Source organism: Mus caroli, unplaced genomic scaffold, assembly GCF_978045245.1.
Source record: "Mus caroli unplaced genomic scaffold, Mus_caroli_1 scaffold_8, whole genome shotgun sequence".
Taxonomy (NCBI): domain Eukaryota; kingdom Metazoa; phylum Chordata; class Mammalia; order Rodentia; family Muridae; genus Mus; species Mus caroli.
Genome location: NW_028227263.1, coordinates 124,150,214 through 124,173,657, shown reverse-complemented (window position 1 = coordinate 124,173,657; position 23,444 = coordinate 124,150,214). Strand labels below are relative to the sequence as shown.

At 51.8% G+C, this 23,444-nt stretch overlaps 1 protein-coding gene across 2 annotated transcripts in view; it reads right to left on the bottom strand.

Annotated features, from left to right (window-relative positions):
- Nectin2 (nectin cell adhesion molecule 2) overlaps positions 1-23,100 on the bottom strand; it is a 33,135-nt gene extending 10,035 nt beyond the window's left edge. The window contains exons 1-5 of one of the 2 annotated variants that reach the window (XM_021166282.2): positions 22,779-23,100; positions 11,596-11,958; positions 6,586-6,882; positions 4,160-4,277; positions 3,446-3,594 (exon numbers count right to left, since the gene is read on the bottom strand). In XM_021166282.2, coding sequence (XP_021021941.1) covers positions 3,446-3,594; positions 4,160-4,277; positions 6,586-6,882; positions 11,596-11,958; positions 22,779-22,866 — 1,015 coding nt within the window. In that variant the 5' untranslated portion in view covers positions 22,867-23,100. The remainder of the gene's footprint in view (positions 1-3,445; positions 3,595-4,159; positions 4,278-6,585; positions 6,883-11,595; positions 11,959-22,778) is intronic. The other variant, XM_021166283.2, reaches the window with a different exon arrangement.
- Between the last annotated feature and the right edge of the window lie 344 nt (positions 23,101-23,444).

Sequence of the window (23,444 nt, the reverse complement as noted above, 5' to 3'; positions counted from 1 at the left end):
GATCTTGAGCCGCCTATTCCTGGGTCAGTGAGTTGAGTCAAGGATTGTGAGTTGGCTGCAGAGAGGCCTGCCATGTAGCACAGCGTGTCCGCTCATGTTTTTCGTTGTTGAAAATTTAAAGCCATGCTCATGCAAGATGGTGAATGCGTGGGAACTAAGGCTGTGTGTCTGAGAGTGGGTGCGGGGTCAGTACCTTGGAGAGCAGCAGGACCCACGTTTCCCTGGTGTGACTAGACTCCAACTTTATATCCTCTCTCTCTCTCTCTCTCTCTCTCTCTCTCTCTCTCTCTGGAGGCAGAGGCAGGGGATTTATGAGTTTGAGGCCAGCCTGGTCTACAGAGTGAGTTCCAGGACAGTCAGCAGCCAGGGCTACACAGGGAAACCCTGTCTTGAAAAACCAAAAAAAAAAAAAAAAAAAAAAAAAAAAAAAAACCCACACCAAAAAAACCTCCAAAAAACCAAACCAAACCAAAAGCTGGTTTGGAACCTGCTATATAGACAAGATTGCCCTCCAACTCAACAAAACTCCCCTGCCTCTGTCTCGCGGGTGTTATGATTACAGGGCGGCACCACCATGCCCAGCTTGTTTGGTTTTCTGAAACAGGTCCTCAGGCTGCACAGACCAACTCCAGACTCACTAAGTAGCCAGTGCTGGCCTCCTGCCTCCGTCCGCCTTCCTGTGTGTGCTGCAGGCCTGGCCCAGCCGCTGGTTTCTGGGGTGCTCAGCGTGCCCTTTTCTGCTAGTGTGAAATGTTGGGCTTGTCTTTGCAATGATGTCCTCAAGTACCCTGGTGTTAGCTGGCACTCATTTCCCCTGAAATTAAAACCTCCATCTTGGTCTTGGAGGAAACCTTAAGGGAAAGGATGCCAAAAGGGAGATAAAACATTCCATCCCCAGGGAATCACCTTAAGCTTAGAAAATAAAAGGCTTAAAAGGTTACAGGAAGTCCCAGGTGTGAGGCTGCTCCTCCCTCTCCAAGCATATGAGAGGCAATGAAAGCTGAGCCTTGTAGATGAGACACAGAGAGAGACCAAGCGAGACACAGAGAGAGACCAAGCTGCTTGGGAAGTGCAGTCTCTTCCCTGGGAGCTGCCCACAGGCTGTGCAGGGTGCTCCAGGCTCCCGCTTTGTGAGACGTCACCGGCACTGGGGCGGGCGTTGGAGATGCAGCTGTCCCTGTGTCATTTCTGCTTCCGTAAGGAACCTCAGCACAACTTACTGGTGCTATCTACACACTGATCTGTCCTTGATTCCCTGTTTGGGACAAGTAACCGTTTGTCCTTGTCTTCCCAGGAATAGTGTCCCATGACAGGTGGTCTGTGGCTTCCTTTCCGGGAGTCCAGTGTCCTTCACCCCCCACCCATGTGTGCCTGTAGATGAAGTGCTTGGAGTTAATAGGCAGTTGTTAACTGTCCAACATGGGGGCTGTGAAACAAATGGGGCGGGGGGGGGGGGGAGTCTCTGGAAGAGCAAGCCACACATGTAACCACTGAGCCATCTCTCCAGCCCACCAAGGTTTCTCTCTGCATGTAGCACACAGGAGCACCCGACTGTAGAGTGGACTGTCACTAAGTAAGGCTGAGACCAAGTAAGCTTGGTATAGCAGTACATACCGTCACCTCAGCCCTTGGAGGTGGAGGCTGAGCCAGAAACAGCCTGGGCTACATACCCAAACACCCCGTCTGAAAAGATGAGAGGAACAAATGTATATACTCATTCCCTGTCTCTGCCTTGTATGTCCTGTGCTGTCTCTGGAGGCACCAGCGAGGAGGCTGTGACTAGGTGAGGCCTGCATCCGCCGGGTCCCTGAGCTGAGAGTGACCTCTCTTTATAGAGGAAAACTCAATACGTATCTCTTAGCAGCTGACCTAGTGACCCAAGCATCTCCCTAATGGAGTTTCTGGATGCAGAGGTATCTTCTGGAATGCTCTTCGGATGTGTGAGGAAGCACGTTTCTGTATGTGAACTATGGCCCCGTTTGAAATTGCTTTGCTATGAATACATGTCCCAAGGGTTCAGAGCTGACCAGCAACGTGAGTTTGTGTTCCTACACATGTCAGCTTGCTTGCCTTTGGGTGTCTGAACAAGACTTGTTGTGTTTCAGCAAGGGTGTGTTTTCAAGAAAGGCTGTGTCCAGCACATCACAGGGCCAGGCTCTATCTTACACCTTCCTTCTAAGCCATTTGTTGTGTTTCTGAGGGGCTCAGGTCCTGCCTGGTAGGGCCACTACTTCAGATTCATGTATTTGCATAGGCAAACTGTGTGGTACCTACACCAGTGCTGCTAAGTCTTCGGTTTTGTATACAAACTGAGGATTGAACTTAAGGTTGCCAACATGCTAGGCAGGGCTCTACCACTGAGCCACGCCCCCAGCCCCTCACTGGGGGATTCTAGGCAGGGCTCTACCACTGAGCCACGCCCCCAGCCCCTCACTGGGGGATTCTAGGCAGGGCTCTACCACTGAGCCACGCCCCCAGCCCCTCACTGGGGGATTCTAGGCAGGGCTCTCCCACTGAGCCACGCCCCCAGCCCCTCCCTGGGAGATTCTAGGCAGGGGCTCTACCACTGCCATTTCTCTAGGCCTCTTCTTATGTTTTATTTTGTGAGATTATAGTTTTGTTCAGTAGCCCAGTCTAGATCAGAACGAATTCTGTACACCCTGTATGCTCTGAACTTGTCATTCTTCTGCCATACCTTCTACTTAAGTCTGGCTAAGGGTGTTTCTAAGAATCATTCTTTCCTGGTTCCTGTGGCATGTCATAGGTCCTGGCCAGGGTCACTCTTTCTTAGGGTGTGTCTCGGTGACAACTGTTCCAACTATATAGGGTTACATCTGGGTGACTGGATAGCCTGGTCTCCAGCTGAAGATCTTGGCGATAGTGCTCATGGCTGAGCAAGCTGCTTCTTGCTTTGTGTGGGTCTGTTCATTAGTACTTATAAGAATCAAGAGCATCAAGAGAGTCCCATCTCCTCCCAGGGACAAAGCTCCACAGCTGCCATTAGTCCTTCCCTCCACCATAGACCCAAGCCAACTTCTTGATTTTCTTCTCAATGAACTTGGGGCATTTTTTAAAAAACAGGAGTCTTACTATGTTCACAGTCTAGCCTCGCATTAATCTTCCTGCCTCAGATTCTTGAACAAGCACTGGGTCTATAGACCTACATCATGCCCAGCTTAAACCCTGACTTAAGTACAGGCCCCCAGTTTGAAAGTTCCTCACCAATGCTCCTCCCTGGTTACCCCCAGTTACGGCCTATGGTCACAGACTACACCTGCAAGCCAAAATGGACAAGTTGAACTATATGCTCATCTGTGCAGACAGAGGTAGGTCAGACTCTTTCTCTCTCATCCTAGGGCAGCATCAGTGACACCCCAAAGTGGACCCTAGCCCCAAAGGGAGAAACCACTGGGCTTTAAACTCAAACAGCACAAGGCTTCCTTACCTCGCACCAGGATGACCTGCTCAGCACGGCCTGTCCCCACAGCATTGGTGGCTGTACAGATGAAGGTAGTGTTGACCATTCGATCCACAGAGTGGACAAGCAGCTGAGAGCCCTGGGCCACTGCAGAGGCTGGGAAGACGCCCGAGGTCCTAAGGGTATGGGGTGAGGTGAGCAACAGAGCAGGCATCTGGGAGAGTAGTCTTCCCTGAAGAGTCCAACAGTTAGCCCTCCTTCTGCAGACCTGGGAGGTCAGGTACTCTCCTCCCTCAGTCCCAGGGGTACACACCCCAGCCCTCCTTCCTCAGACCCAGGGATCCAGACCCTAGCCCTCCTCCCTCACACCCAGAGATGCACACCCTAGCCTTCCTCCTTCAGATCCAGAGATGCACACCCCAGCTCTCCTCCCTCAGACCCAGAGATGCACACCCTAGCCTTCCTCCTTCAGATCCAGAGATGCACACCCCAGCTCTCCTCCCTCAGACCCAGAGATGCACACCCTAGCCTTCCTCCTTCAGATCCAGAGATGCACACCCCAGCTCTCCTCCCTCAGACCCAGAGATGACACCTAATTCCTTTCCTTTAGATCTAGAGATGCATACCCCAACCCTCCTCCCTCAGAGCTAGGTGTCCAAGCCCCAGTCTCGTTCCTCAGACCCAGGGGTCCAGGCCCCAGTCTTCCTTCCTCAGACCCAATTCTAGGTTCACATCACTCACGTGCTCCAGTCATAGCCTGTGGGCTCTGGGTTGCTTCGTACATCACAGGTCAATATGGCCTCACTGCGGCCAAGGTACCAGTTGTCATCATAGCCGGAGATGGATACTTCTGGAGGGTCTGGGAGAAAAAGATGACTGACTCAGAGACAGGTGGAATCCAGAACTGGGAACAAGTTAGCAGCATTGGTGGTGAGAGATCCATCAGTCAAAACAAACTTGGGTTAGCAGGCCACACTGTGTATGCTCTGACCAGTGTAGACCCAACCCGGGAAGTCACTTAGATATTAGCTCAGGCAAGGCCAAGAAAGCAACTACCTTGTGTATGGTGTGTGTGTGTGTGTGTGTGTGTGCACATGCACACACACACACACACAATGCAACATGTATAGAGTATATCCAGATAGTTTGGGGTGGCCAGTGTAGACAGGCAGGAAGTCAGGGTAGCCAGGCTCACATTGATGGTCTCAGGATGAACATGGCTGGAAAGAGCCACTGCAGATGAGGTGGGGGGACTCTATCACACAGCCAAGGACCCAACCATCCACTGGGATCCTGAGGCAGCTACCACAGTGAGTTGACAGGATAGTACTGCAAATACCAGGTCTGAGTGGCGTGGTTCATGCTTGTAACCCTAGCACTGAAGACGTAGAAGCAGGAAGATGAGCTCAGATCATCTTTAGCTACAGAGAGCTCAAGGAGAGCTCAGGTAAACCAGAGACCCTTCCTCAGAAAACCAAGGCTGGAGAAATGGCTCACTGCTTTGTTTTGTTTTGTTTTTGGTTTTTCAAGACAGGGTTTCTCTGTGTAGCCCTGGCTGTCCTGGCACTCACTTTGGGCTCACTGCTTAAGAGCATGTACTTAAGAGAATTTGGCCTCCAGCACCCACATCAGGAGACTCACATCTGCCTGTGTGTCCAGCTCTAGATGCATCCAATGCCTCTGCCCTACACTCTCGCGCATAGAAAGTTCAAGGCCAGCCAGGGCTACATAGTGAGACCTTGACTCAAAACAAAACAACACAAAATTGAAGCTGGGAGAGAGAGAGAGAGAGAGAGAGAGAGAGAGAGAGAGAGAGAGAGAGAGAGAGAGAGAGAGAGAGAGAGAGAGCGCAAGCACGCGCAGGAGTTGGGGAAAGGAGGAATTCCAGCCTGTGTGCAGAGAGTACTGGGAGGTGTCCCTAGACAAAATTGAGGGCTGTCCCTGTAGGCAGTTTCTGCAGAAGCCTAGGACACTTTGGGAAGGCTTGGGGAACCCCAAGGCCTCCAAGGGCCAAAGTCAACAACATGGGAGAGTAGGGCTCAGATAAAGGCAGTTTAAATAGCACCAGGAGGGACCACTGGGTTAGAGCATTTGCCTAGCGTACACAAGATGCTCAGTTCCACTATCAGCTCCTCATAAAACCTGGTGTAGTGGTCCATGCCTGTAATCCCTGCATATAGATATGTTATATATGTATATATATATTATTTATTATTAATTATATGAATACATTGTAGCCGTCTTCAGACACACCAGAAGAGGGCATAGGATAGTATTACAGATGGTTGTGAGCCACCACGTGGTTTCTGGGATTTTAACTCAGGACCTTCCGAAGTGCTCTTAACCTCTGAGCCATCTCTCCAGCTGTATTCCTGGACTCTTAAAGTGGCGTCTGGAGGATCAGCAGCTTCAGAGCAGTGGTTATCCTTAGCTATGTGAGGGCAACCTGGACTACCTTGTTCGGAAACGGGATGAAATCCAGGGGATTCAGGCAGCAGAGAGCCCTGTGCAGAGACTACGGGTTACAGGACAGGTTACGGGTCTGCGTATGAATGGATCTTCCTCAGCTGTCTGGGGTGTTTGAGGCTAGACCAGGCTACATGAAACCCTGCCTCCAAAAGTGAATCAGACTAAATAGTGTGGCAACAGAGCCGGTGACCAGCGTGGACCGTGGCCTAGGATAGTTGAGGATTTTCAGGAAACCTGTTGTCCCTGGAAGCCAGAGAAGAAGATGCAGAGGACAGCTGTTTGCAGGTAAACCCGGAGTTTTCTCTTTTTTTCAAGACAGGGTTTCTCTGTCTATCAACTCTGGCTGTCCTGGACTTGCTTTGTTGAGCACTCTGGCCTCGAATTTACAGAGATCTTCTACCTCTGCCTTCCGAGTGCTGGGACTAAAGGCCTGAGCCGCCACCACTGCCCGGCATATTTTTCTGTTTTCTAGAAACCCGGAAGTAGGTGAACCTTTGGGCTCTCACCCCCTCTCAGCTTATCTCTGATTCTCGGAGGTGGGAACCCACAGAAGCAAGCGTACCTCTCAGTACCTGGGAGACTCAGACTAGGGTGGATCTCTAGTACAGACAGACCATAGGCAAGGTGGAGACTGAGGCAGACAGAACTGAGCCAGCACGGACAGCATGTGAGGGAAAGCCACCTCCCGACACACTCACAGCGCACAGAGAGGGTCACTGGCAGCAGGATCCGCTCTTCGAAGCTCTCGTGTTCCACTCTACACGTGACCTTGACGCCATCCGCTCGGCCCACGGGCACCAAGGAGTATCGGCTGATGATAGTGACCGTGCCAGCCTGTATCCCTGGCTCCTGAATATCTTTGGCCTCTCCACCCAGGGAGGAGATCCAGGTGATTCGGGCAGGGGGGCGGCCCCCAGTGGAGACACAGCGGGCAACAGCCACCGACTCGGGGCCAATTGTGACCTCCTGGGCTTCAGCGTGGTTCTCAGGCTGGGCTAGGGAGATGACCAAAGAAGGCTTGTGATTCACAACTTGCAGTCACTTTACAAACGTCTCAACAGGGGCGGGGGCGGGGGCGGGGTGAGGAGAGGTGGGAGAGACACGGACACGGGACCAGTTGGAACCAGACAGGATGGACTACGGACAGACATCATGGAACCACACAGTCACGGATCTGCTCCCTGGGTTTTCAGAACCCAACTCACTAGCCTAGCATATGCATAGCTCTGGGCAGTCAGTTAAACTATTTTTTCTGATGTCACATGGGACTGATGCATGGATCAAAGAAATTGACATACCCAGTGCTTAGGATCTGTCTGGCATACATTATCCTAGTCTGAGTAATTACTATATGCATATATGTATATTATATAATATATAATTTATGTATTATATATTTTGCATTTATAATGTATTATATATCAATATATTATATTATGTTATTTATATGTAATTTAAAATATATAACATATAATATAAATTATATACCTATGTATATATAACTTTTTTGAGACTAGGTCTCACAATGTGGTCTTGGCTGACCTTGAACTCACAGAGATCCAACTGCCTTTGCCTGAGTGCTGAGATTAAAGGTGTGCAACACCATGCCAGGCCTGGGTAGGACATTTTACAATAGCCACTGTGACCTGTCAGAAAGATGTACAGGCCAAGGCTGGTAGCACAAACCTGTGATCTGACCACTGGGAGAGGCTGAGGCAGGAGGATGTTGAGTTTGAGGTTGGCTTGCTCTATATACTCAGACTTTGTCTCAGTAATCAAAAGAATAAATGGGGTATGGTGGGTGGTGCATGCCAGCACTGGGGAGGTGGAGGGAGGAGAATCAGAAGTTCAAGGTCAGCCTCAGCTACACAAATTCCAGTCGAGCCTGAAACACTTGAGGTTTTTGTCAAAATTAAAAAAACAAACAAACAAACAAACAAACAAACAAAACCCCCACCAAACCAAAACAAAAAACCCCACCAAACCTAAGGGTCTGTGTGTGGGCTCAGTGGAAGAGCTCCTGTCTGTGATCCTGAGGCACCAGTTCCGTCCCTCAGCAGGAGAAGGGAAAAAACAAAGTGTCCTGTTTGCTTTCCTGTGATAGCCATTGTACTGTGCTTCCAGAAGGGAATAAAAGCAGCAGGGATTCCCCAGGTGGTCATTTTTACCCTTTCACCTCATCCTTCCGGAAGACATGGAAAAACCTCCAATGGAGATAGCAAGGCCCACTCCCTTGTGTCTCTTATCCAGTATTGTCTCTGGAGCCAGGACTCATGGCTCTCCAGTGTCCTGCTGGGTCCACCCACCGGGGCAGGTATCCCCTGGGCTGTCAGTCTGCTGTCCCCTTCTGCTATCCGCACTAGTTCCTCCTGACCACCATCCGTCAGGTGGGTCTGCCCATCAGCGCCCCTGGGATATCCCAGATCCTTCCCTTGGGAAGCCCCTCTTGCCTGTGGAGCCTGGCTAGGGTGTTGGGGGTTCTACACTCTTCAGATCCCATCGCCAGTTCAAGGCTGCATTCCTCAAGGGGACTTTACTGGCTGGCCTCTTGTTGCTCTGACATCACCATGCTCTCCCGAGGCAGATGCTGCTGTATCCACCGTACCGATGGCCTAATCGATGTTCTAAAAGTAGGCCTGCCCCTCTTCCATACTTCTCTCTTTCAATACTACGGATGCAGCTGAGGACTTCGTAAATGATAGGCAAGGCTCTGCCACTGAGCCACCCCCAAGGCTTCCCGTTGCTCTCCTGTCTCCCTCCCTTTCACGGCACAGCTTAGGCGTGTACACCGAGGACTGTGTGCTCACCGGCCGGGGAAACACCTGCTACTGAACAGCAACCCCAGCTCTCCTTTGATTTATTTATTTTTCCCTATCAAAGTAGAATTCTTTTTGAGGCAGAGATTCTGTGTAGCTCTGTCTGGCCTCGAACTCATAGAGATCTATCTGCCTCTGCCTCCCAAGTGCTGGGCTTAAAGGCGTGTGCCACCATTCCCAGCTTGAAGTATGTCTTGACTGTACTCTTGTTCAAGCTATTACATAAGGGTAGAGAGTTTTATGAGGCTTGGGAGAAGGGCTTTGCAGTATGTGTGAGTGAGTGTGTGTGTGTGTGTGTGTGTGTGTTGATTTTGAGACAGTATCTCGTATAGTCCAGGCTGGTCTCAACTCACTTTATATACCTGGAGATGACCTTCAACCTCTGATTATGCTAATTCTATCTTTCAATGTTGGGATTGCAGGCACGTGTCATCATCCCTAGTTTCCTGTGGTGCAAGGGATCAAAGCCAGGGCTTTGTGCATCACAGGAAAGCATCCTAACAACTAAGCCACACTTCCAGCCCTGCTTCTGTTTGCAAGGGAGGTGGAGTGTAGAATACTGTGCATTCTATTGCTGAGCTACATCCCAAGCCTGTCAGTAGGGGATTCTAGGCAGGGGCTCTACCACTGAGCCACGCCCCCAGCCCCTCACTGGGGGATTCTAGGCAGGGGCTCTACCACTGAGCCACGCCCCCAGCCCCTCACTGGGGGATTCTAGGCAGGGGCTCCACCACTGAGCCACGCCCCCAGCCCCTCACTGGGGGATTCTAGGCAGGGCTCTACCACTGAGCCACGCCCCCAGCCCCTCACTGGGGGATTCTAGGCAAACACTTGGAAGAGTTTCATCCCTAGCCAGTCCTTTTTAAAATTTGACTTTGAAGTCAGGCAGTAGTGGTGGCGCACGCTTTTGATCCCAAGATTTGGGAGGCAGAGGCAGGTGGATCTCTGTGAGTCTGAGGACAGCCTGGTCTACAGAGTGAGTTCCAGAACAGCCAGGGATACACAGAGAAACCCTGTCTTGAAAAACCAAAAAGACATAAAAAATTAAGAGATGGAAAAATTTGACTTTGACACAGAGTCCAAGTTGCCCAGGCTGGCCTTCAACTCACTCTGAAGCTTGCCTCCTGAGTTGCTGGCATGACAGACCTGCTCCGCAGGAACTGGCAAGAGCTGTGCTATGGGCTATGGGCACAGCCCTCTTGGCATCCCTCAGAAAGGAAGTCTCCAACTCTGAAGCCAGAAACAGGGAAAGACTCTGGGTGTTGCGCTGTCTGGAGGGCTGGATTGCTGTGTCCTGCAGGGCATTTGTCAGCATTAGTGAGAAGTCTCTGCCCTCGGGCCACTCCTGTTGAAGCAAGCTGGGAGTCCTTTATTGCTGTCTGTGTATGGGTGTTGTGCCTGCATGGGTCTGTGTGTGTGTGTGTGTGTGTGTAGTGAAAACTGGAATTGTAGATGGCTGCCACATGCCTGCCGGGTCTCTTCCACTGAGTCATCTCTCGGCCCCATGGGTGGGTGTGTCCCTTGTAGTTCTTGGTTTCCTTCAATCCAGGGACAGCGGTTGTAAAACTGCTTAAAACGTACCGGGCGTGGTGGCGCACGCCTTTAATCCCAGCACTTGGGAGGCAGAGGCAGGTGGATTTCTGAGTTCGAGGTCAGCCTGGTCTACAGAGTGAGTTCCAGGACAGCCAGGGCTACACAGAGAAACCCTGCCTCGAAAAACCAAAAAAAAAAAAAAAAAAAAACTGCTTAAAACTTCTATTGTACTGCCTCACCGTGTGGTCAGCCAAGGCAACCCTAGGCCTACAGCTCGCCCCCGCTTCCTTGAGCCTTTCCTGCCTCTCCAACCCTCCACCCAGCTACATTACTATTTTTTTTATTTTTTATTTTCTTTTAAAACAAGTTGGCCTGGCCTCTCTGTGACACCCAGGAGGACGCCTCACCAAGTCACAGCTCCTGCTTGCCTAGAACCCCCATGGCTCTTGTTCTCAGGATGAAACCAGAGTAGAGTGTAATGGCCCATGTCTACAGACCCAGCTCTGGGGCAGCTGCGTTGTTTTGAATTTGAGGCCAGTGTCTTAGCTAGCTATATACTGAGCTCCTGACTCAATGAAAAAAAAAAAAAAAAAAAGAATACCTTGTTGTCTGTCATATATATCCTTGGCAGACAGAGTGAGCAGCTAGCACTCGGTAGCACTCAGTGTCAGCATTTGTCAGAGCTAGGTGCACTGGCACACTCCTCGAATCCTACCACTTGAGTGGAGGCAGGAGGATGCAGTGTTCAAGGTCAGCCCTCCATACAGTGTAAATTCAAGGCCAGCCTGGGCTCCAGGAGAACCTATTTAAAAGGAAGGGAGGAAGGGAGGAAGGGAGGAAGGGAGGGAGGGAGGGAAGTTCAGAAACCTGGGGCTGAGGATGAAGCTCAGTCGGCAGAGTGCTTGCGCTACTACACACCCAAGTGCTGTTTCTGTCCCCAGGACCCAAGAAACTGGGTGTGATGGCTCATGCCCTTAATCCCAGCACTCTGAGGTAGAGGCAGAGGCTGGAAACGACAAAGTGGCTCCGCAGGGAAAAAAAGGCAATTGCTGCCAAGCCTGACACTTGACAACCTGAGTTTGATCTTCAGGACTCCGTGATATAAGGAGAGAACTGATTCCCAAGAGTTGTCTTCTGATCTCTAAACATTGCGGGCGGGGGGGGGGGGGGGGGGGGGGGGATGGACATGCACACTGCAGGGGATAGACATGCGCACGCAGACACGGGAACCCCCCCCCCCCCATCTCAATAAAGCAAACATACAAACTTCTACAAAACAAAAGACATTTGCCAACACATTAAAGATAGTCAACCTGAAAGCTAGGACACGGAGAAATAGCCAGGGTTCCCTCCACTCACCTATGACTCTGAGCCAGGTCACCCCCCTGCGGGTACCGTTGGGAAACGTGGCAAACTCGCAGGTGTAATTGCCCTCATCCTCTACCCTCAGTCCCCGGAAGGCCAATGTGGCATCCCGCAGGTCCGCGTTTGTTTCCGGTCTCGCTCTGACAAAGGACAGACGGTCCTTGCTGAACTGAGAGTTGGGGAAATCCACTCCGAAGGATGGATGGAAAGCAGCCACAACTGTGCCATCCAGGCGCTGCCAGGTCACCTGAGAGACGCGCTCCGTCGTGGGTGGGAGCAGGTGGCACGGTAATTCCACGGTGCCTCCCAAGCGGCCCCGGACCTCGGGAAGCACTCGTACCCGCACATCTTGGGCTCCTGGGGAGAGAGAAAAGAGGTCAGTCCTGTTGGGGAGGGAACAAGCCAGAGATCTCTAGGTCAGGCAGTACCAAGGCAGAGATGATATGCCTACTCACTCGACTGACCTACGTTATACAGGGTCTCACTATGTAGCCCGGGGCTGGCCTTGAACTCACAAGGTCTGTCTCCCAGTGGTGTGATTAAAACTGAGTCACTACACCTGACCCACCTTGTCATTTTTTTTAAATTAGGTATTTTCTTATTTTATATTTCAAATGCTATCCCAAAAGTCCCACCTTGTCATTTTAGTTTTATTTTTTTAGATTTATTTTTAGTTTATGAGATGGGTGTTTTGCTTGTCTGTGTGCCGTGTGCATGCAGTACCAGAGGAGGCCAGAAAGGGGTGTCAAGAGTCCCAGACACAGGAGTTACAGGTGGATCCTATGGAAGAATAGGCAGTGTGCTCTTTTTGTGGGGAGTGAGGGGGCAGGGTTTCTCTGTATAACAGACCCCTGGCTATCCTGGACTCGCTTTGTAGACCAGGCTGGCCCCAAACTCTGCTTCTCTCTGCCTCCCTAGTGCTGGGATTAAAGGTGTGTGCCACCACACCCAGAGGCAGAGTGCTCTTAACTGCTGAGCCATCTCTCAGCACCCCACATTATTTGAGAAAGGTCGCTTGTTGGCTGGAAGCTCAGTTTCAGCTAGGCTGGCCAACAAATCCCAGGGATCCCTCTGTTTCAGCCTCCTCAGTGTTGGGGATCGAACTCGGTCCTCATACTGACATAGAAAGTTTTTGGTCCATCGTTCCGTCTCCCTATCTCTGTTCTCTGCCGATCCTTACACTGATGGTGATTTGATTCAGCAAATTTCACATGCTAGGTGAGTTATGCTCATTTTTCCCTGAGGGTTTCTTACATGTATACAATATAGTCTGGTCACTGTCACTGCCCCCACCCCGTTACCCCCACATGGCTCTTGTTGAACCCCTTTCTTCCTAAGAAGTCTGTCTCTGACTTTGACGTCTTCTGTCCTGGTGCTTTGTATTGGCATGGCCGTGGGGTTATTTACTGGAACATGGGCAACAAGCCTGACGCTACCCCACTCTTCGCCACTCCCCCTCCTTCAGCAACCTTCCTGACAACCAACTGCCAATGTCCCCTCCAGGAGGGTGGGGGTCTCACGAGCCCCTTCTATTTTCCCACTTTATTTATTTTGTTCTTTTTGGAGACAGGCTCTCTCCACATAGCCCTAGCTGTTTTAGAACTCACTATGTAGACCAGGTTGGCCTTGAACTCAGAGATCCTTCTGCCTCCAGAAATGCTGAGATAAAAGGTGTGCACCATTGTGCCTGGTTGAATTTTTACTTAAAAAAACTTTTAAAAAATTATTTGATGTATATGAATGTTTTGTCTTTGTATGTCTCTGTACCACATGTGTGCCCGGTGCCTAAGGAGGCCAGAAGAGGGCACTGGGTTCTCTGGAGCTGGAGTTACAGATGGTTGTGTGTTGCCATGTGGATGCTGAGAAGTGAACCCAGAACCTCTGCAAGAGCATCTGTGCTCTTAACCGCCAAGCCAACTCTCCAGTCCTCACTTAAAAAAAATAGTATGGGCTGGAGAGATGGCTCAGTGGTTAAGAGCACTGAATCCTCTTCCGAAGGTCCTGAGTTAAAATCCCAGCAACCACATGGTGGCTCACAACCATCTGTAATGAGATCTAATGCCCTCTTCTGGTGTGCCTGAAGACAGCTACAGTGTACATACATATAATAAATAAATCTTTAAAAATATAGTAATTTTTAAAATTTAATGTGTATGTGTGCGTGCACATCTATGTACGGCGAACAGGTACCTGTACAGGCCAGAAGGGGATGCCAAAAGCCCTTGGAATCAGAACTACAGGCAGCTGGGCAGGAAGTTGAGCAAGTCCTCTGCCTGAGCTATCTCTTCAACCCCACTGTCTCCCCACTGTGAACAAATATAGAAACGAGGAAGCCTGTGTCTCAGCTTTGGAGGAAGTACTCCACGATGACCCAGGGGACAATAATGTGTGGGTTTAAATCCAGGGCTCAACATCTCTGTGCCTCAGTTTCCCAGCTGCATAATGAGGACATAATGACAGTGTCACACACCCCAGGGGTGTTATGAGGACCAAGGAATGCTTGAAGAGCACTCAGCCTAGGTCCACAGGAAACTTGAACTTTGTAAACAAACAGAGGCCGGATAATTACAAGTGGCCATTGACGGTGAGCCCTGAGGTGAGGGACACATGACTTGTTTCTATGAGGAACTGCTTACAACCATCGAGAGAACGAGAGAGAACAAAGGAGTGAGAGAGCGAGAGAGAATAAGAGAGCGAGAGCAAGCACCCTAGGCAGAGCTGCCCACTGAACAGTGGTGAGTGGCCGTCCTGGCCTCCTCACACACAAGAACCCAGGGAAGCTGGGGTGTGGTAGCAAAAGCTTTTAATCCCACCACACAGGAGATCTCTGTGTGTCTGAAGAAAGCCTGGGCTACATAGTGAGTCCCAGGCCAGTCAAGTAGACGTAGCTAAACTCTGCCTCAATAAATAAATAAATAAATAAATAAATAAATAAAAGCAGGCCAGTGGCTGGAGAGATGACTCAGAAGTTAAGAGCACCCATTGTTCTTGCAGAGGGCCTGGGTTGGGTTCCCTGAGATGGTGGCTCACAAACATCCCAAACTCAGCTCTTGGACACAGTACACATATGGTGTGCAGACATGTATGTAGGCGAAACACCAATTCACTTAAAACAATCTTTAAAAAAGAAGAACCTGGGTGGTCCTGGTGAGGGAATCTGACAGAACACAATACTGGGGCCAGACAGTGCTAGGGAGGATGGGACAAGTGGCCACCAGTTAAGAGAGTCATAACATATGCCTCACCACTCAAACCCACCAGACACCTAGACAAAAAGGGCTTCATCTCTGCCACAGAGCAGATCCATATGGACTAGGAAAAGGACAGCTCACCAGTAAAGCTTCTTCCTAGAATCCCCCAGTGAGGAGCTGGGGGCGTGGCTCAGTGGTAGAGCCCCTGCCTAGAATCCCCCAGTGAGGGGCTGGGGGTGTGGCTCAGTGGTAGAGCCCCTGCCTAGAATCCCCCAGTGAAGGGCTGGGGGCGTGGCTCAGTGGTAGAGCCCCTGCCTAGAATCCCCCAGTGAGGGGCTGGGGGCGTGGCTCAGTGGTATAGCCCCTGCCTAGAATCCCCCAGTGAGGGGCTGGGGGCGTGGCTCAGTGGTATAGCCCCTGCCTAGAATCCCCCAGTGAGGGGCTGGGGGCGTGGCTCAGTTGTAGAGCGCTTGTGTACCACGTGGAGAGCTTTGGATCCCAGCCCTACCACAAAGGAGCAGCAGGAGCAGGAGAACTTTTTCAAATTGCAACACAGAGAGATGAGAGCTTCCTGCTGCTTGCTGCTTCTGGGCTGGGTGACCTTTTCAAGCCCAAGTTCTTCCATGTGTAAAATGGAGACATTTAAGTCACCCTGCAGGTTCTCCTGGAACAATTCCAATAAAAGATCTGACACTCTTTGCAGGCCGGGTCACAGGGTCAGTGCCTGTCCCCACAGGCCACATCTGGCAGGGCTTGCCTTTGCTTCCGCCTGGGTTTTATTTTGTTTATTTAGACAGGGTCTCAATGTTTGGCTTCAGTTGGCCTTGAATTCACATCAATCCTCCTGTCTCACTATCCAGAAGAGCTGGGATTACACAGTTTTGCAAATGTGAATTAGAACAGGTCTTGGAGCTAGGCAAAAGGACATCAAGGACAGAAAAATGGGCTTGAAAAGGTGTGTGTGTGTGGGGGGGGGCGGGTTGGTGAAATGGCACTGCGGGTAAAGGTGATTGCAGCCAAGAATGATAACCGGATTTTAATCTCTGAGATCCCGCGTAGTGGATAGGGAGAACAGACTCCTGAACGTTGTCCTCTTGTATTATCACACACACACACACACACACACACACACACACACACACACACACGGTAAAATAACAAGAGGTATCAGTGAACCAGGCTCAGTAGCCTTCAGTCATAATTCCAAAACTAAGGAGACAGAGGCATAAGGATCATGAATTTGGGGCCAGAGAATTCCAGGTTAACCTTCATTATCCAGGGACACCCTTCATAAATGAAAACATACAAATGACAAGAATCTCACAGCCCCAAGACCTCCAGACTAAGTCTCTAATTCTGAATACAAGAAGGGATGTTCAGCGTGAGATGAACTGTGGTTTATGTTTGTTTGTTTTGTTTAATTACTACATTTACATATGTGTCGGGCAGGGGTGGGGGGTGCCAACGCACAGGTGTGAGGTTGGCTCTCTTCTTTCCACTGTGTGGGTCTTGGAGACAGAACTCAGGCGGTCGAGTTTGGCAGCAAGCACCTTCACCCGCCTGGCCATCTCCCTGGCTGCTGTTTTATTTGTTTTTCTAAGATGGGGTCTGACTACATAGTCTCAGCCAACCGTGGAACCCAAGATACTCAAGATACTTGGGTCACATAGTTGTACCAATCGCCTGCCACCCCCACCCCCACCCCACACACACACCAAGAGTAGTGCTTTTTTTTTTTGTTTTTTTTTTTTTGTTTGTTTGTTTTTTTTGGTTTTTTCGAGACAGGGTTTCTCTGTATAGCCCTGGCTGTCCTGGAACTCACTTTGTAGACCAGGCTGGCCTCGAACTCAGAAATCCGCCTGCCTCTGCCTCCCGAGTGCTGGGATTAAAGGCGAGCGCCACCACGCCTGGTTGAGTAGTGCTTTTTTGTTTGTTTTGGTTTTTCAAGACAAGAGTTTTTCTGTGTAGCTCTAACTGTCCTGGAACTCACTCTGTAGACCAGGCTTGCCTCGAACTCACAGGCTGCCTTTGCCTCCTGAGCACTAGTCCATTTTAAAGGCCCCTCTAAACCCTTAGTAACAGGTCAGCACGGAAGTCTGATGTGTTCTCTCCCCTCTCCTGGCGTAGAAGCCTCAGGAAGCTCATCCTTTTAGGCTCAATCTCTAAGATTTATCTCCAGTCAGACTATGTGTTCTCCCTCAGGGTCTCGACTCGGGCTTAAGTCACCAGCCTTTCCTGCTTGGGTCACCTCCTAGGTACCTACTTCTCCGGCTTTGTCTCCACACACAGCCAGAGAGAAACTTCGGTAGCTGCTAGCCCTCTTCTCTGCTTGGGGCCTTCAGTAGCTCTCTTCTCACTCAGAACCCTTCATGTCCATGCCCAGCCCCTCAGTATCCTAACCTCTCTTCTCTGATCTTCTGGCCTCTGGGGCCTTTGCATGGGTTGTAGCAGGTCAGCCTGGCTTCCTCCTTATCTAGTGATGGCAGGATCTGGTCACCATAATGATAAGAAGGATTCTTAACTTGCTCCCTCCAGCACAGAACCAACCAACCACCTATCTCCCCAGCAGAGCCACAGGGAAAGAGCTCTGATTCATTCATTGCTATATTCCGGAGCCTAGAACAGTGTCTAGTATTCTGAAGGTGCTCTGTAAATGTACTGAATGAATGAGTGAGTGAATGAATGAATGATGGGCAACCAAAAAGTGCTGCGCTTCCAAGTATGGGGGGGTACATACCTTTTAACCCCAGCATGGGGAGGCTGGTGCAGGAAGAGTCTGGCCTATGCCAGCCTATGAACACCATCTTCCCACAGCACAAGCAGCAGCTGAACTGGAGTGTGTAGGCTTTTCTGTGAGGGTACTGGGAGCCACGGGGAGTTGTAAACAAGGGGAAGGAACAGGATAAAGTTTGAAAAGGTCAGTGAGAGCCAAGAAAAGTCCTCTGGTGCCAAGCGGTGATGGGGCAGGTCTTTAATCTCAGCACTTGGGAGGTAGAGGCGGGCGAAACTGAGTTCAAGGCCAGCCTGGTCTTCACAGAGAAACATTATCTTGAAAAACCAAAATGATGAGTAAGTAAGTAAGTAAATAAATAAATAAAGCCTCTGAATCAGGGTAAGGGCTGTATTGATGGGGAGGTATATGATTCGATGTTCCTGACCCTGTGGGTCATGACAATGAAAAACACGTATTTCTAATGGCCTTATGATCATGACGGAGCAATGAAATAAACTTATGGTTGGAGCTTCCTAAGATCATCGGAAACAGGTTGAGAACAGCTGAACTAGATGGAAGTTTTCTCCCAAGTGGGAATGGGAGCAGGACACTGGGTTTGGGGAGGAAGACAGATGCATAATGACTTGTGGCGTTTGAAGTCTATGTGGTGAGGGGGATCCAGGGATTCTGGGTGTCGGATGGGGAAGCAGGGGAGATGAAGTCGTGAAGCCGGGAAGATGCGTGGCCTTGTGCTAGAAACACATTTCCTGCAGGCTTCTCAGCAAGTATCTGTGGTGACCTTGCAGGGACAGACACGGACAGCCAACACCACGCCCAGAGACAGTGGCCAGAGAATGGCCAGTGGGAACACTTGCTTCTCTGCCTCTGACTGGTGACAGCTCTATAGAGATGTCAGCTGGGTCTTCAAACACACTTCCTCCTCCCCTGGGGAATGGACTAACAGGCTTCCTACAGGCCAGCGTAGAGACTGCCTCTGGCGTAGGTAAAGCCCAGTTTGAGGAAAGACATGGGAGGGTAAGACCTGGGGGGATAATAGTCTGAGGGAGGAGGCTGGAGGAGGGTCTGGAAGCCTAGTTTCTTAGATTTCCGGCCTGGCTGGCTCCTCCAGTCCCAGCTGGCCCCTGCACACCTATAAAACAAGCTGTGTCCTAGCCCCCACCATATCAGGGTGGGGCAGGGCTGGAGCAAACCCTTCAAGGCCAGAGGGCCTTGAGGACCAGCATCAGCTGCTGCCTCAGCCACCTGGGTAATTAATTAATTACATTAATCATAGTTCCCACCCCCACAGTGGACATCCGGAGCCTGTCTGTGGGGTGAGAACTCAGCCAGAGCTGCCAGGGTACATGGCTTGGGCTGTGTCTGGATTTCTATGTGAGCCTCCCGAGGCCCCTCTGGACCCTTGGATGCGCAGCCTCCTTCTGCTGCTGGGGCTCAGCTCCCAGAGGACCTCTCCTATGGAAGGACAGGCTCATCAGGGTGAAGCTCTCAAAGGCTCTCCTGGCTGGGGCCTGGGATAGACCACTTTTGGTCTTGAGGTGGACACCTCAGTGTGAATCCCCATTCCAGGAGATTCTGGCTTCTGCTGGTGTATAGATCCTATTTCTAGGGTCTGTTTCTCTCCCCCTGACCCCCTTGCCTCTCATTCCCTAGAGTGCCAGAGAGAGAGAGAGAGAGAGAGAGAGAGAGAGAGAGACTGACTTACTATCCTGAACTCTCTAATTAGCCCAGACTGGCTTTGAACTCAGAGATCTGCCTGCCTCTGCATTCTGAGTGCTGGGATTAAAGGCTTACTCCCCACAATCACATACATTTTGTGTGAATCAGGGTCTTAAGTAGTCCAGGCTGTCCTGATCTTAATTATGGAGCCAAATATGATTTTGAACTTCTGAAGCTCTGGTCTCTACCTTACATCTGCAGGATTACAGGTGCACACTACCACTGGTGATTTTTGGGTGCGAAGGATTGAACCCTAGGCTTCATGCATGCTAGGCAAGCACTCTGCTGACTGCACTTTGCTCCCCTTGTTTTCTTCCGAGAGAAGGACTCAGATAACCCTGCCTGGCCTCAATCTCACTACATAGCCATGCAATCCTGAATTCACGCTTGGATTCCAGTCCTGTGCCACCATGCCTGACTTTGGAGGTGCTGAGTTTGGAACCCAGGGTGTCATGCATGCTAAGTGAGCATTCTATCCACTGGCCCAGCCCATCTCTTTTTTTCCCCCCAGTCTTTCCGCTCTCCAGCCAAGGCGGCCCTGGGGGTGAACAGTGTGCTGCCTCAGCCTCCCCCACTCTGGCACTGAGATTACAGGCCTGACTCTGCCACTCTGTCTTGAAACAAGGTCTTCCTATGTAACTCAGCCTGACCTTGAACTCCCTGCAATCCCCCTTCCTCAGCCTTCTTTGAGTGCTGGAGTCACAGGTGTTCCATTCCTGTCTTAGGTTTCTGTTTCTGTGACCCTTGGGTCTCCATGTCTCTAGGCATCCAGCACTCACACCTCTGCAAGGCTCCTGACATACTTTCTTACTGGCGGGCCATCTCTCCTGGTCCATCTCCTCCCCCCCTTCCTGCTCTGTTTCTCAGCATTGCTGGGGCATTAAAAATGTAACAGCATCCCAGCGGGGGCAGGGGAGCTGGCCCTTGTGCAAGACTCCCTGTGCCTCCCGTGTCTTTAACTCCCTGTGGCCCCTACATGCTGGCTGGCCTTGAGACTGGCCTGTGCTCTGACCTCTGGAGTCACAGGATCTCCACAGCCCTCTGGCTGGGGTCTTCTGATCTCCTCTCCTGTCACCAAACCTCTCTGCCCTTCCAGTGTCCCTGCCTACACCCCTCCCAGCACCCCAGCACCCCTGCCCCTTTCCGGTATCTTTCTGCCCTCCCTTGCAATCTTCCTTCATTCTTTGTGCATGACTCCATCCTTGCATGACTCCATCCGTGCATAGGTCTGATTCCCCGGTCCCCTCCCTCTCTTGGCTCCTGTTCCTATATCCCTGCTCTCCATCCTGTCCCTTGCCCCCCCCCCCATTTCTTCTCTGCTCAGTTCCCCTTCCCTAACGAGAAGAGACAGCCAGGCCTGCCATCCCCTCTTCTCCCCTCCCCCGCCACTGTGTGGGGCTGCCTAGATGACATAGATGAGCAGAGAGAGATAGGGAAGAGTGGGGAGGGAGGCTCAGGCTCCAGCGGGAGGTCCAGGTGGTGTAAGCCCCATTCCCAGAGGAGGCCAGGAAGCGGGGAGGCTGAGCAGCTAGAGCCAGGGGAAAGAGATGTAGGGAAAGCAAGGGAGAGATGGAGAGAGCAAAGGAAGGACAAACAGAACAGAACAGAGAGGAGAAAGAGCCCAGAAAGAGAGAGAAGGGAGAGATGGAAAGGGAAATGAAGAAAGAAAAAGGAGAGGGAGAGAGAAGGAATGAGGAAGTGGAGATAGGAGTAGGGTGGGTTAGGAAAGGCCAAGATCCCCTCCCCAGCGTTGGAAGGGAAGGCCCAGGCCCTGGAAAGCCCCCCCTCCCCCCCAGGGATTCAGCAGAGAAGGGACAGCCACCACAGGTCTAGGAAATAGGAAGAACTTTGGGGAGCTTGCCCAGTCTGGCTATTGGGTTGCTGGCTTTCAAAGGCTTTCAAGGGACGGGAGTGGAACCTTGGGAGAGAGTGTCCTTTTCGGTTTCCTCGTTCGCAGGCTGGGAAGGGGAACAAGGTTTGCTCTGGGGTTCTGTGGAATCTGCTGTGAGGTACCACACGGGTGGATTCTAAGAATTCACCCAGAGGGACAGGTACAGATCTCATCTACCTGGGAGGTCAAGGCCAATGACCTCAAAGGAGGTGACGAAAGAAAAACCGAGGCCAAAAGTGACAGGCATTCTCCCCACGATCCTTCTGATCCCCGTTCTGCGCAAACTCTCCTGAAACTCCCCGCTCCCCATCCCAGAGTGTGTAGTTAAAAAAGAAACAGCCAGGTCACCTGCTAGGGGCGGGGCGAGGTCAGCACACCTGTTTACACCTCACCCCATCCCCCACCCCCACCCCCGGGCCTCGCAGAGCCCCTTGGCCCCTCCAGGGCTGGCGGGTGGAAAGGGGAGCGAGTCTTAGAGAGGAGGCTCCTCCCATTTACCTCTCCAAGTGCTTCGAGGACAAAGGCGTGACCAAAGGAGAGATAAGGTCCCGAAACCAGGAGTTGGGACTCTTAGCGCTCCAGCCCCGCCCCGCCCCTCCCAAACTAGGTGAAAGCGATACCGGAAAACTTCCCCAGGGACGTTGCCACTCACAAGGAAAGGGGGAAGGGGAGGAAAACTGCAAACCTACCGGGCTCTTACTCTACCTGGGACACAGCCGACTAAGTTCCCAATTTCAGGCTACGTCTTTAAGCCTTTGATTATATTTGGGGGCAGAAGGGTAAAGGTCAGAGTCCCTTGATCTTTAAATTCCATTGCCTACAGCTAAATCCAAACCTGCCAAGATAGTGCCTCTGGACCCCAACTGCACCTGGACCCCAGCGAGCAGAGCTCTTTGCCTACAGTTAAACCCAAGACCCACAAGTTTGAACCCCTTTTCTCCAATTCTATCTAGACCCGGGTTAGACTCGCCTTCTGAGATCCTGGAGGCAGAACCTCTTAATTTTCACAGAACCCAGGGGTCAGTGTCTGTAAACTCCCTGAGGCTTGCACTCCAGACTCACACCCTTCCTGCCCCTGGGTGCCCCCAACTCTCACCATTGGTTTGCCAAGGGCTCCCAAAGACTGAACTCACTCCCCCCACCAACACACACTCGTCTTGGGAACCTCGACTGTGGATCCCCTCGCGCCCAATTCTCCCCGGGCCTCAGATGCCCAACCCAACAAGAAGGAAAAGAAAAAAAAAAGGGGAGGGTGTCGTCCCTCCTCACCATCACGACCCTCCAGCTAGTGTGAGTGGGGGGGAACATTCTCCACATTCCTGAGGGGGGAGAGCAGAGACGGAAATCCAGATTCCGGATAAGTGATCGGCACAGGATGGGGAGGATTTAACCCTTTCCACGCCGAGAGAGGTGGAGGGGGACAGAAACCCGGGTTAGAATGGACACTTGTGATTACGCGAGGTGCAGAGAGGGAGGTTAGGAGACTCAGAGAGAGAGCACGGTGTGTTGAGAGAATCTCGATCAGTAGGGCCAACCTAGAAGGGGGCACGAGGGAAGGGGCCTCGGGGAGCTGGGAGTGAGGTGGGGGGACGATGCCCCGTTCCCTCCCTTCTGAGGATTGACGAAGGCATCCGCGCGTTTTCACCTGTTTCCTGAAGCAGGAGCAGTAGCAGCGGCAACAACGGCAGCGTCGGTGACAATCTGGACGGCGGGAGGACTGCGGCCCGGGCCATGGGGGGCCCGGGGAGGGACTGGGCCCGGGCAGGGGGTGCCTAGGGACCACTCTTCGTGTACCGATCGGCTGGGAGGGCAGTCAGGGGTCTGAAGTGTCCGGCTCCAGGCCGGCTTCCGCCGCTCACGGCTCCCCGGATCAGTTCGTTCGGCCCAGCTTTCCCTCGCCTGGCTCTCAGGATCCGCGCCCCCCGGCCCCTCGCTTAGCTCCAGCGGGCCGGACTCATTACGTCACAGGCCCCGCCCCTCTTCGCCAAGGCGATCCTAGGGCTCAGGCTCCGCCCTTCTCAGGGCTAAGACCCCGCCCATCCCGCGTCCCACACCTGTCTGGCCCCACGATTCTATCTCCGCCTTCTCCTGGAATTAAGCTATTTGACCACGCCCACTCGACATGGAGCCACGCCCCCACACAACCCGGGAAGACCCACTGCGCCCCCTACTGGTCACTCTAATGAGACGCGGTCACACCCCCTTCTAAACTTCCGGTCACCTCCCACCAGGAGAAGCCATGCCTTCTCGCCCAGACCACGCCCCACTGCCCTCTGGTTAGCCTGAGTATGTGGGCTCTCATAGGGCCTCC